Source organism: Pavona decussata, unplaced genomic scaffold (genome assembly GCF_977016875.1).
Source record: "Pavona decussata unplaced genomic scaffold, jaPavDecu1.1 SCAFFOLD_395, whole genome shotgun sequence".
NCBI classification, from domain to species: Eukaryota; Metazoa; Cnidaria; class Anthozoa; order Scleractinia; family Agariciidae; genus Pavona; species Pavona decussata.
In genome coordinates this window covers 412,127-424,490 of record NW_028145766.1, presented here as the reverse complement: position 1 = coordinate 424,490, position 12,364 = coordinate 412,127, and the positions used below count along the sequence as shown (strand labels likewise).

General features: G+C 41.0%; 2 protein-coding genes and 1 pseudogene across 2 annotated transcripts in view; 2 read left to right on the top strand and 1 right to left on the bottom strand.

Moving 5' to 3' along the window:
• Positions 1–12,364, top strand: part of LOC146451186 (uncharacterized) — a gene marked incomplete at its 5' end in the record, with an annotated part of 113,903 nt that overhangs the window by 48,309 nt on the left and 53,230 nt on the right. The window lies entirely within an intron of this gene.
• The window catches only part of LOC146451188 (intercellular adhesion molecule 5-like), a 28,627-nt gene that overhangs the window by 5,863 nt on the left and 10,400 nt on the right, over positions 1–12,364 (top strand). The window contains exons 2-3 of the mRNA XM_085099490.1: positions 5,250–5,378; positions 6,508–6,750. Coding sequence (XP_084955616.1) covers positions 5,250–5,378; positions 6,508–6,750 — 372 coding nt within the window. The remainder of the gene's footprint in view (positions 1–5,249; positions 5,379–6,507; positions 6,751–12,364) is intronic.
• LOC146451189 (uncharacterized) lies at positions 7,685–11,881 on the bottom strand (annotated as a pseudogene).

Here is a 12,364-nt window from a genome sequence, read left to right as displayed (position 1 = left end):
GGGGGGGGGGAGGCTTGTAAAACAAGTTGGCCTTCAAAGCAGGGGAGATTTTCCAAAAAATAGGCTCTGAATGGGCAGTCACTCCCACATAATTACTATAAAGTGTACTATGACGGTATGAATAATGACGCAAGGTATCCCATAACCCCAAAATACAATTTCTGACTTTGAAAATTTCAGTTTTTCCCACAGAGCATGCCCATTAACCTCCCCTCCCCTACCCCTGTACTTTGTTACTTGGATACAGTAAACTCACACTATCATAATCCTCATTCATTAAAAAATACCAGTACCCCATTACATTATTATCAAAGCCATTATTTCTTTCCCCTTTGGTTCAGATGACCAGCAATAACAGGCACAATGAAAATTGTTCATTACACTGAAGAATGAGCTGGCTCTCAGCGCCCTTTGATTGTTATTGGTGTGGAGTTTCTATTGTGCAATATTAGAAGCGACAAATCGATAAAGGGTCTATCGCTTAACTCAAAAGAATTTAAATCATCCCAGTATGCTGATGACACTACTTGCCTTGTTGAAGATACTACATCGGACGACAATCTCTTTAAAAAAAACTGGATTTTTTAGACTGTGTTCGAGGCTTGAACTAAATAGGTCCAAAACGGAGGCATTATGGTTAGGTTCAAACAAGAACAGAACTGAAACGCCCTTTGGTATTCGCTGGCCCAAGGATTATATCAATGCACTTGGCATATGTTTTACAACAGACCAGACTATTTCTTATAGCAAAAATTTAGAATCAAGATTGCTTTCCTTAGAAAAATGCCTTGACGTGTGGTCATCCAGAGATCTGACTCTGTATGGGAAAGTCAACATAGTAAAATCCCTAGCTCTTTCTAAATTAACCTTTGTTTCAGCCGTTCTACCCATCCCTGAAGATTTTATAAAAAGTGTTAATAAGCAAATAGTGGATTTTGTCTGGAGCCACAAGAACCCAAAGATTAAAAAAGACAACGATGATTGGTGAAAGAAAAGAGGGGGGATTGGGTCTGCCCGATTTTGATATAATCAACAAATCGCTTAAAGCAGCTTGGGTAAAGTCTTGATTGCGCTTTGTGGAAATCACTGCCACTTGAGTATCTGAGAGACATTGGGGAAAATTTATTTTCGATTGTAATTTCTTACTAAAAACTCTTCCGCATCTATCTGGTTTACCGGCATTTTACAAAGACGTGCTCGTTGCATGACAGAAGATTGTGGCTCACACTCCCTTAAGCAAAAATGATTTGGAAAATGAGGTTATTTGGAACAACTAATTTGTTACAATTGCAGGAAGATCAGTTTTCTATCGGTCGTGGTAATGAAGCCGGAGTTAAATACACAAAACATCTGATGATCGAAGATGGGAATTTAATGGCTCTTAATGTTTTCCAACATAACTTAGGCATTAAAACGCACTTCTTGCAATATTTAGGGCTTGCAAATACTAACAAAAAAGATTTTTGGGAAGCCCATCTCAGTGGGAAAGCTTGAAAAGGCAGGTTTTTCCGCTGAGGAAATTTCACATATTTATGAACTCCCTTCTAAGCCAACTCTTGACGTCAAAATGTCCGTTTTTCAATTTAAGATCAACCACAACATTCTGTACACAAAAAGTAGACTCTTTAGACATAAGATAAAAGACAACGACAAATGTTACCTTTGCAATGGCAATCAAACGTTGAAGCATCTCTTTGCTGAATGTGATTTTACTAAAGTATTTTGGATTGAGTTTACTTCTTGGTGTAATTCTAAAAATAACATGCAGATCAACCTCCAACAACGTGATATTCCATTTAGGGGTATCAAATGGTCCCATTCAATTTAAAGTTGCTCGCAAAATTTGGCCTTTGCTCGAATTGCTCGCAAAAATTACACGGGTGCTCGCTTGCTCGTGCTCGCAAAATTTTTGCAACTGCTCGCATGCTCGCATTCTCGTTAAGATGCGCTTGATTGATCGAAATTTCGTTAATCCTGCTTTGTAGTTTCTTCTGTACATATAATAAACGATAAATCAGTTGTGATTAGAAAGAGATGACTTTAGATCGCGGGCTTTGGATCTAGTAGATCTCCTTGAGAGCTCTTGAAGTTCTTGAGCGTCCACCGTGACTGACTCACGTGAAGCTACGTGACGTAATTTCAGTTGGCATCAAGCAGGCCACAATTGGCTGTAAGATGCTGGGACTGGTTGAACCGCGTTTGGTTTACACCTATTGTTCTGTTTTGGAGGGGTCAGCCAGCCAGATTCTTAGCTATTACTTGGCGCACAACAAAGTATCCTATTAATAAAAGAGAGATTCTGGCTAGCGGAAAGTTTACGAAGTAATCGAAGTGCTCGCTGCTCGCCATCTGTATTTTCTAAAGTGCACCCTGCTCGCAAGAAAAATTTGACAACTGCTCGTGCTCGAAAAAATACACACACTGCTCGCATGCTCGCAAAGACCATTCGATACCCGTCCATTTGCCCTTCATCCCGCCTTTATTCAAACGGCCTTTTTAAGGCATTAACTACCGTTTGCTTGTGGCCAGACAGTACATCTATATTGCTGCAAAAAAAAAAAAAAAAAAATTAAGACCCTTTCTGTTTCACTGCCTATTTTAAAATGTTGAAAAACAAGCTCGCGATAGCCAAAAAGAAGATTGGAGGCCTTGTTACTCTTTAAAGCATAGGATAATAATTGTTTGTTGTTGTTTTTTATTCTTGTGTGGGTTTATAGTTGTTGATATTCGTAATTTGTAAGTTTGTTACATTTTAATTTTTGTAATTGTCTATTGTATCTTTTTTTTCGGTGAATAAATAAAGGTTTTCAATTTAATTAAAAAAAAAATGTGCGGCTAACACGCACTGCTGTGGGAGAAGTCATTAATGTATGTAAAGTATGTTTCCGGAAGTGACATCTCCTAATACCACATTTTATCAGTTTCTTTAAACTTTTCTCTCGCTTTAGGTCTTCGCCACGAGCAAAATACTCTGGGATTCAATGATATGAATGATAAAGTTGAAAAGCCTTTACTGGGCAAAACAAACTTTAACCTCGTTCCCAGGGTCTCTCTTCTTCCTGCCTCAGCGAGAGAGAGAGAGAGAGAGAGAGAGAGAGAGAGAGAGAGAGAGAGAGAGAGAGAGAGAGAGAGAGAGAGAGAGAGAGAGAGAGAGAGAGAGAGAGAGAGAGAGAGAGAGAGAGAGAGAGACACACACACACACACACACTCTGGTTGCAGCCGGTCACGTGGCACCCAAAATCTGGGTGCTTGACACAATTTGTCGTTAGGGAGGGGTATAAAGTATATATTTGTCGCTTTCTCAGAAAGACGGAGAAGCCAGCTACGAACTTAACGACAACAAGCGGTTTTACAACCAAGCATTTCTACATCACACACTCACTTGAGATCTGGAAGAGGTTCACGTTTCTTTCATACAGGTAGAGTGTTGTTAATCCAAAAGAATTATTTTAAAAACAGTCGTTTCGGGACGCCAGAGGGAAACTGACAGACGATGGGGGACGCTTGAGTCGAAACCTAAACAGGCATGGTGATTAGAACAGAAGTATCGCTGGACGCTGGTTTAAACGCCTTTTAACAGAGCTCCAAATGGGGTGAAATGGGAAAGAAGGTTAATTTTAGTATTGCCGAATGGAACACCAAGAATTTTTGGCAATAGAATGTAAGCAGGCGAAGTGTTCAGTAATACCAAAGGAATGAAGCAAGCCGTGTGTGAATATAATTCAAAGGTACTTTTCATCTTAGTTTATTCCCTATGTCCTTGACTTTAAGACGTAGTTAAACGAAAAATATTGAGCCCAGAGCGCTGATTGTGATCGAAGACAATGCGTTTAATCACAGGAAATCTGTGACCAAATAAATATTCAATATTGTGCTTCGCGAATTACATGTAAATAAACAGATTACTATTAACAAGAAGAATGTATTTGTATTTTCTTGTGAGTGATGAAATATAAGGCTGTTACTGAAAGAATTTTTATGACCTACGTTTCATTTTATAGAGCAAAAGATGTACTCATTACCGCAGTTTAAGCTTGAATAAATGCTATTTCTGGTATAATCGAATTTATGGAATCAGTTCCAACGTGTGTAAATAAATTACTCCGATTCAAGTTGTAGAATTTATGATCAACCTCTGCTTCATTGACCGTTTGAAATTCCCTAGATTGTACTTAATATACGATTTTTGCAGACGGCATGAAACTGCGCCAAATCTCTCGCATTTCGCTTGCTTAAATCGCACCCGCTTGAAAGTCTCTGATCGGCTCTTGCGAATAAAATAATTGAACGAGTGTACCTCGACTGGGGAGAAGTTTGTCGTGTGCTGTCACGTGGCCAGCCGCAACGAGGGTCTCTCTCTCTCTCTCTCTCTCTCTCTCTCTCTCTCTCTCTCTCTCTCTCTCTCTCTCTCTCTCTCTCTCTCGCTGGGGCGGAAAGAAGAGAGACCCGGGAACGAGGTTGAACAAACTTTGGGGTCGTTCATACACACGTCTTTCAAGAATCATTACGGTCATCTTTTCGCCTGTGTTTTTGTCTAGCTCGTCTATTGCCACTTTTTGTTCTGTCATATCAGTCTGTTAAGCGAACGTCTGCTTTGCGAAACTGAGTTGAAGATTCCTCGTCCGAGCCAGAATAAGAGTGACACACATGCATAAGGCACGAACTGTTTCTAAAACGTAACCAAAATGTCTTAATCTTAGAGGAAAACATATTCATCGCCAATTATTTGCAGTTTGCTGATGGTACCTGTACCCTCAAACAATCCTGCTCAGAAAGCACAAGCGAGTGGTTTTGCTAAAAACCAAATGACAGGACGATCACCAGAAGCTTCCAAATTTGGGCTCATGACCCAGACTTCAGGTTCAGGCAACAGCGCGGCCACAATTGAAGCTTTTGATACGAAGCCTGCACAGGCCGTGTGCTTCAAGGTTTTGCTGCAATCAGCGCCGCGATGTCTTCGCTAAATAACGCACAGTGCAAAAAGCTTCACCACGCGGGATTATAAATACTTCCTAGCTAGGCTGAGAATAATATGCATTCAAGTTTTCAAACCTGTGGCGCATATTATTTCATGAAAACTCATTTTGCAAAGTGGACTCCGATCCTTCAAACTCTGAAAGTACTAAAAAAATTGAAATGTTCTGGTGATTCTTATCATGAAAATTTCAACAAACGTACTGAAAGCAATGATGACACTATTGGTGTTGGATATTTCATTCACAGTTGCTTACTAAACATCTTCCTTTCAGCATCCTCCGAGGAAAAGAAAGTCCTTGATGCGATTGAAAAACAAATCCACGAGGGTAAAAAACAACAAGAATACGTTAAGAATCTAGTGGACAGAATAGCCGCAGAGATTGAACGGACCAATTGCACAGGTAAGAAGAGTACTGAATGCCCGACTGGAAATCACGAATATACATTACTAACGGCTTAATTGTAGTATATCGTCATCGGAGGACCTTTAATATTCCCAGATGCTACTGCAAGTACTGCGCAAAATTGACGTGAGCGAGATTCGCTAAATAACGACAAGAAAATGGCGAAAAATCCTCCTCAAAGAAAGTTTGCCGATAATATACTGGTTTTATTAGACTAATTGATGCTTTATCTTTATCTCTAAAAACTGCGTGGTTACCCCCAACATTTGGATTTCAATAGCCCTTGCTAAGATCTACTTTCCCCGCATAGTCCCAAACCAGACGAAAAGACTTTCTTATTACTACGAAAACTTGGTTCGTTGAAATGAAATTTGTTAAATAAAATTATTATTGTTAATGTTGATCTTATTATTAGCGGTGCTTCACTGAACTGAACAAACACCATGGTAAAGTGGGTTTCCTGGTTAAATAGCATTGTAAAGTTATTTGATAAATATAGGGCCAAGCTTAGCGGAAGAATCAACAAGAGGAACTGATGGTGATTACACCTATGCATTATACAGTTACCAACCTTCGAGTTCTTTCGCAGCGATAATTTCTGACCATGCTTGCGGACCATGCTTGAAGATCTTAATATTTGAGGAAATATTGATTGCATGGTGATACGTTTGTTCGTTTTGTTGTCTAATAACGGCTGTCCTTTTACATTGTTTATTGCACAAAGTCACAATACACAAGCATATTTAATACATAATATTAAACTGGAAGCTTGTACAGAGGGGTTTCTTCCGGTTAAACTGGAAGCTTGTATAGAGGGGTTTCTTCCGGCAAATTAACTTTCCAAAGCTGTGCGCACAAGAAACGAAAGAAACTTAGCAACTCGTGTTTCCAAGCGGTGTTTTCATTAAATCCATTTGGCTATAATTTGTATTCAAGCCTTCTCCGTCAAGTTTTAATGCGTAAGATGCTGGTTTGTTAACATATAACGTAGACGGCATTGAAAGTGCGATAGGCATTGCCACCGCGAATGCTCAATCGTAAGCAATCACAAATAAGACAAGAATACACCTGATTGTGTTATTTATGTATTTCTTTTAACGTTCTCTCATTGTTAATTTCGCTATAGATCCACCAGAGATTACTGACATCTCTAGTAATCAGACAAAAAATGAGGGAGATGTTTTGACACTCACCTGTGCGGCGTATGGTGATCCTACACCAAACATCACCTGGACGCGAGTTTCTGATAACAGTGTTGTCACTTTTCCTTTGACCATCAGTGGTAAACAGGATGAAGGAGTCTACAAATGTACTGCTGATAATGATGTTGGGAATGCTGCTACTACAACTGTGAATGTCTTTGTACAACGTGAGTCAGTAGGTTTATGCTACCAGTGGAACTGTCATTGTTTTTGTACATTTTGGTACCTTTGGTACGCTTTGGAGGAACTTTTGTTGTTAAGAGCGAATGTCCATTAATATCGAGCAAAATCAAAAATTCTCGGTCACGCTCAAAATTTAGTTTTCAATGCGCTTTGGTTTGTTGGTAGGTATTATCATCTTAATAAACATGGTGTAGTTCGTTTTTCGAAATCCTGCCGGAATTTTCAAAAAGTTAAGAAAATATATTTTGGCTGTCGGCGGTCTCAAAGACACGAAAAGCTACAAGCAAAATTGGCTGGTCCGAAAACTTGCTTCGCGTACGAACAAAGTAATTTTTATTCTAACTCTGTAATCATGAATAGATTGAAGTGGCCTTAAGTAAATACTTTGCAGGAAAATTTCAGTTCTAACCACGATCTGAAAAGGAAGCTTTCAATATTTAGAACGACTTTGTATTTCACGCTACGCGAAATAGAATTTTATCCTGGAAACGCGAGGAAGTATTTAGCCATGTGGCACAAGCTCATTCTGTCTGAAATTCCAGCTGTAGGCAAATGAGATGATATTCTAAAACATAAATAAAATTTGTCTTGGGTAATTTTATCTACGCTTTGTGCAAGCGACGTAAAGTTCGAGAAAATCTTCTAAAATATCGCATCTTGGAGTAAACAAATTGCCCCCCGCGATTCTCTTCTCGCTGAGATTTATTTTCCACCGCACTGAAAACATGCATGTAATTTCAAAACAAGCCACAATCCTGTCAATACATGGGGCCTTTCTTCGCTTTGTTATTTCAGCTAAAGGAATCTCAAAGTGCCTGCAAATGTCTTGGAGAACAGGTATAGCGAAATTTGAAATCTTCGCGTTCTTGATCAATTCACACAAGTTATAACAGTCATAGTATATGGGATGGGAGATTGCTAATTGCCCAAGAATACGCCTCGTAAACCACTAACAGCATCGTCATTCTCTGCCGCTTGTCTCTGATTTATGTCCATGTCACTGTCCTCCTCCTCACGCTCGTGGTCATTTAGAGTGCGTTTGGAAGCTAACCTTGAAAAGTAGCTTGCAACCTGTTGGCTTGTCAGGAACTCGGAACTTGTAAACAACCGCTCTCCGTCAAAATTCCTTGCAGTCGTCATAGCCTTAGCTACTAACGCAGGATCAGCTTTCTGGCCGGTAGCCTCTCTGATAGAGAACTTAGTGAACAAGTAGTTTTTCTGTTTATCTGTAAAGCGTTTTGTTCTCCGACCTTGACTTGATTTTAGGTCCCAGCTCATCGCTAAGCTTCTTTGTGCTCCACTGTTAGGAATGGCTGCTGGTGCTAGTTCTGGGGAACCTCCCTGTAACCTGTCTGAATATCCATGTGCTGCCTTGTCTAATAGGGTCTCGTGTTCAAGCGCACGCGCGTGTCTACCGCAGTCCAGGTGGAGTTAATGGGCTGAGAAACGCTGATATGTTTTTATACATCCTTCTTCAGGGCATGAGTACAGACAGCTCACTTCATCTGCTGTCACCTGACATTGCTGTAGTGAACTCTCTTTGGGATGACGGGTCTTTCCCTTCGTTGGTATGAAGTGTGCGTCAGACAGCTGGTCAGATTCAGGGATGTCGTCACTGAGATCGGGGATGGTCATCTCATTTCCTATGCCCGTTTTGGATAACGGGACTATTTTTCAAGGCCCGATCCCATACGCCCTCCACACCCGTAAGCACTTATGTCCAGAAATGCACCTAACCCTGATTTTGGATACTTTATATAAGACAGACCTTTTTGTCGTTCTTTATGACTTCATGTTTGACAGAATCATATGTGTTTTAGTAAGAATTTAGGGTAAGGGACACTTTGTGATGTCTCTCATACAGTTCATGCATCTCATTAGCGTGCATTTCTGGACATACCTCCCGCCCAGTCTCGATGTTATTGCCCGTATTGAGGTGGATTTTCATATGCGATTTGATAGAGGCCGCCTTTCGATCGCAGGCGCCTTTACCAACTTGTGGATCTGAGAAATCCATGCGTCGAACAAACACACCAGTATCTTTGCCAATTAGGCTTGCCCCTGCGATAGACGACCCACAGTGATAACATCCAGCGTTACCTTGACTGTAGTAGACAGATTCCAGATTTGGGAGCTCTTTCTCCAGTTTTGATACCACATCCTTCATGATGGAGAGAACGGTGCAACTATCCTGATTGCAGCTCTGAAATACGTGAACGAATGTCATTGTATGGAATTCTTGGTCGAGTGCAGCCCTATGGATCGCCACTGTAATGTGCCACGAGATTCCTTGTTTTCCAAACCAATCGGTTTGGCTTTCTCTGTATTTCCTGGGAAGAAACTTCATGGCCCAGTCTTGAACCAGAAGTACTGATGTTTCCTCTAGCATGTCAAGGGCATCGGTGCGTGCTTCATCCTGGTTAACGTTTCTCAGAATGTGCGCTTTCCATGCATGTATAGCTTGTTTCGCTTGGCTAGTCACGAATGTCAGTTCCTCAATGACGCCAGCATTGTTGGCCGGAATTTGCGAGATAGCCTCGTCGATGTTGTTTAGCACGGTCTTGAGATTATTGCAGCGATCGCATAGGTCATGATGCTTGTGACTGCATTTCGCTTGAAACTCAGGATCGTTGGGATCGCTGAGGGCGTAAGGCCTACAATGGTCGGGGATGCATGATTCTTTGCAAATGTGTACCTGTTCAACAATGATTTCAACAAACAAATTAGAAATTCCAAAGGTTTTACAAATCCTCAAGTCTAGCCTTACTTTCCCATGATTAAAGCTATGTTTATCCCCTTTTAAGTGCAGAATATATGTGCAAATTGCTGCCTTATTATTTATTGTCTCGGACAGGTAACCTAGTCTTTTCATAACATCAGTGAGTAATAGTTCCCAATAATCTTTAAAAAAGGCGCTTTTATTGCAATATTGGTATCATGCCCAAAAATGCTGGTGTGATAAAAAAAATGGGCATGCCTTATTTTGGGGCTTCAAAAGAAATTTCGTTCCCAGAGCTCGAGTTACCGTTACTCAGCAAAACGTGAAACAAGGACCTCTGAGTTACGCTCATTCCGTCACGACACAAACTCTTTCCCGAGGCTGCGTTCTCAATCAATCAAAACCTTTATTTAAACACGATGAAGGTTAAAGCTAGGTAGCTTGAGGGGTCGTGCATAAATAGAGTACCAAGGTAGCTGATAAAAGAGGATATACAATTTCACAAATGTTTCGACTAAGATAAGTTAACAACGCTAAAGTCTAGACTAAAACACTAAAAAAAATTCGCAAAGCACGTTTAGATAATATCTTCTAAACAATGTCGCAGGTGTTTCGGTAATGAAACGATCCAAACATCAAAAAATTATTTCTGCACAGGTTGCTAAAATCAGTATCTTCAATCGTATTCGACATGTGAATCCTTTTAATAAAACTCTCTAGGGATACTGCATTGCAGCACTTCTGGTAAAAGGTTCCATATAATTGCCCCTCTGTAGACTATTGAAAATTTCATGATATCTGTTTTGAGAGATGGGGTAACTAGCAGGTTTTTTTTTTCTAAAATTGTACGATGGTCAGCAGTATCTGCCTTTAAACTGGAAGCCAGATCTTGGCATCGGGGTTTTGATTAGCCTAGAGCCGGTGGACGCGTGGCCTCCACTTGCCTAAAACGCGCGCGGGATCTGGGGACGAGATTGGTCATGACAGGATTTTGTTCTTCCCGTCTTGCTGCGCATGTGTATGTCTCTGTACAAGCAATCATCTTGAAAGCCACATAGCAACATCGCGGGTGTTTGAAATGGTATTTGCTCTTGCTCTGCCATGTACGTGACATGTTTAGAGCAGCAATCCTTCTGTCACGCACTGCGCAAAAATCTAAAATTCAAACTGCTCTATTTTCAGAACGAAGAATGCTATTCTGCTGAAAACAATCAAGTCGGTGGAAAGTTATATTTTCTTTTATCTGATGGAGATAAAAGGCAAAATTGTGTTTAGTTATGAATTTCAGTTTTTTTTATCACGTCATGTGATGACCAACAATTGGGAGAGGGTCTGTCAATTGGCTATTTACAAGCGTTACAGAGGAGATGAGATCGGGTTTACAGATAAACAACTCCAGTTAAAGGTCTTGAGTGGGACTTCAGCCCGAAACCCTTGATTTCAAGTCATCACCCTAGGTCTACCTAATTACTCGGACACGCCTTCTGGATGAAAGCATATTCCCATGTACAAGGAAGGACACATGCTAATAAAAAGAGGTAAAAACCTGTTGCACTGATGTGATCTAGTCCCTGCAGTGACTTGCGGACAGAGGCAGAACACGCAGATAAGATTCTCAGCAATGTACTGCGACTTAATGGCGTGAGCCCACATTCTTCAGCATATGTTTGGTACTGTGTTACTATGGATTCTAGTATCATAGGACGGACGACATTCGGCACTAGTACTGTAATGACTTGTTTTGACGAGAGCTTTATGTCTTTTTCGCCGAACGGCAGGTCTTGAAAAATTAGTGGACTTGTAATAAAATCCAGAAAGTGGTCCATTCTTGTTCGTTGCTGAGGGACTTCTGGAACTCCTCTTCCCTGGGCAAGGATGTGCTTTCTAGCAACAGTAAAGCGATATCTTGATAAGTTGAGGATCCATCTCAACAGTGTGCGATATGAGACTTTGTGTGCCATTATGGACCAGATTTGCTGTTTAGTGTCCTATCTATTAGCGTTTACGTAGCACTCCGTCAATGCCTCCATCAGCACATTGTCGACATCATCATCCTCTTCACTTGCGTTTTGGGGCTCTAAAAGCTTTGAAGCAATAGCCTTCCACAAATGATGCAGCTGATTAGGGGCAATTTCATCGAGGACGGCAGTAACCGCCTGTCGCGCCTTGCGCATGTGGCGACGTGTGGTTCGTTCACTCGCATCCTCCCACTGCCTCGTCATAACACTTCTCACTGGATTTATCTCTCTACTTCCTGGGGATGCATTAAGCTTGCCGAGAGGTTTATCTGGAGCGCTTTCTGCTGGAGTTCTGAATGTGGAGTCCGCAGTATAGAACCTTGTTGGGGTGCTCTCAGCGACAGGATTCCTGAAGGACTGTAGTGGTGCTTGTCTCATTCTATGACAAAAATAAAGGTACGTAGTTACCAGCTGCGCTCTTCATCTGGTGCGTTGGAGTGTAAGCTCTCATCTAGCACGCAATGTCTTGTTTCTCAAATTGTCAAATTTATACTAGAAATCACTTTTCTGTCTGAAATCAGTATCGAGGACTTTGCGGATCTTTTGGAAGTCGCAGTTATTAACTTTAAGGAAGCAGGCAAATCGGCATAACTTGGAGATGGGTCGATGATTTATTTGAACCTTTAGAAGAAGATGACAAAACCCATGCTCGGAGTAGACCAACGATGGGTCTTCGAGAATTTCAACGTCAAATCAGTAGAAACTCTGCGAGAGTGCTGGATGATACAAGAATCACAGTTCCCGACACGTGTGCACCAAACTATCAAAGGTCTGGCGAAGGGAGAGGGACGTCCTGACGCTCTGAGCAGAAAGTATTACAGCCAAGCGCATGGAACAACCGTGCCCGTTTGTAGAAATATA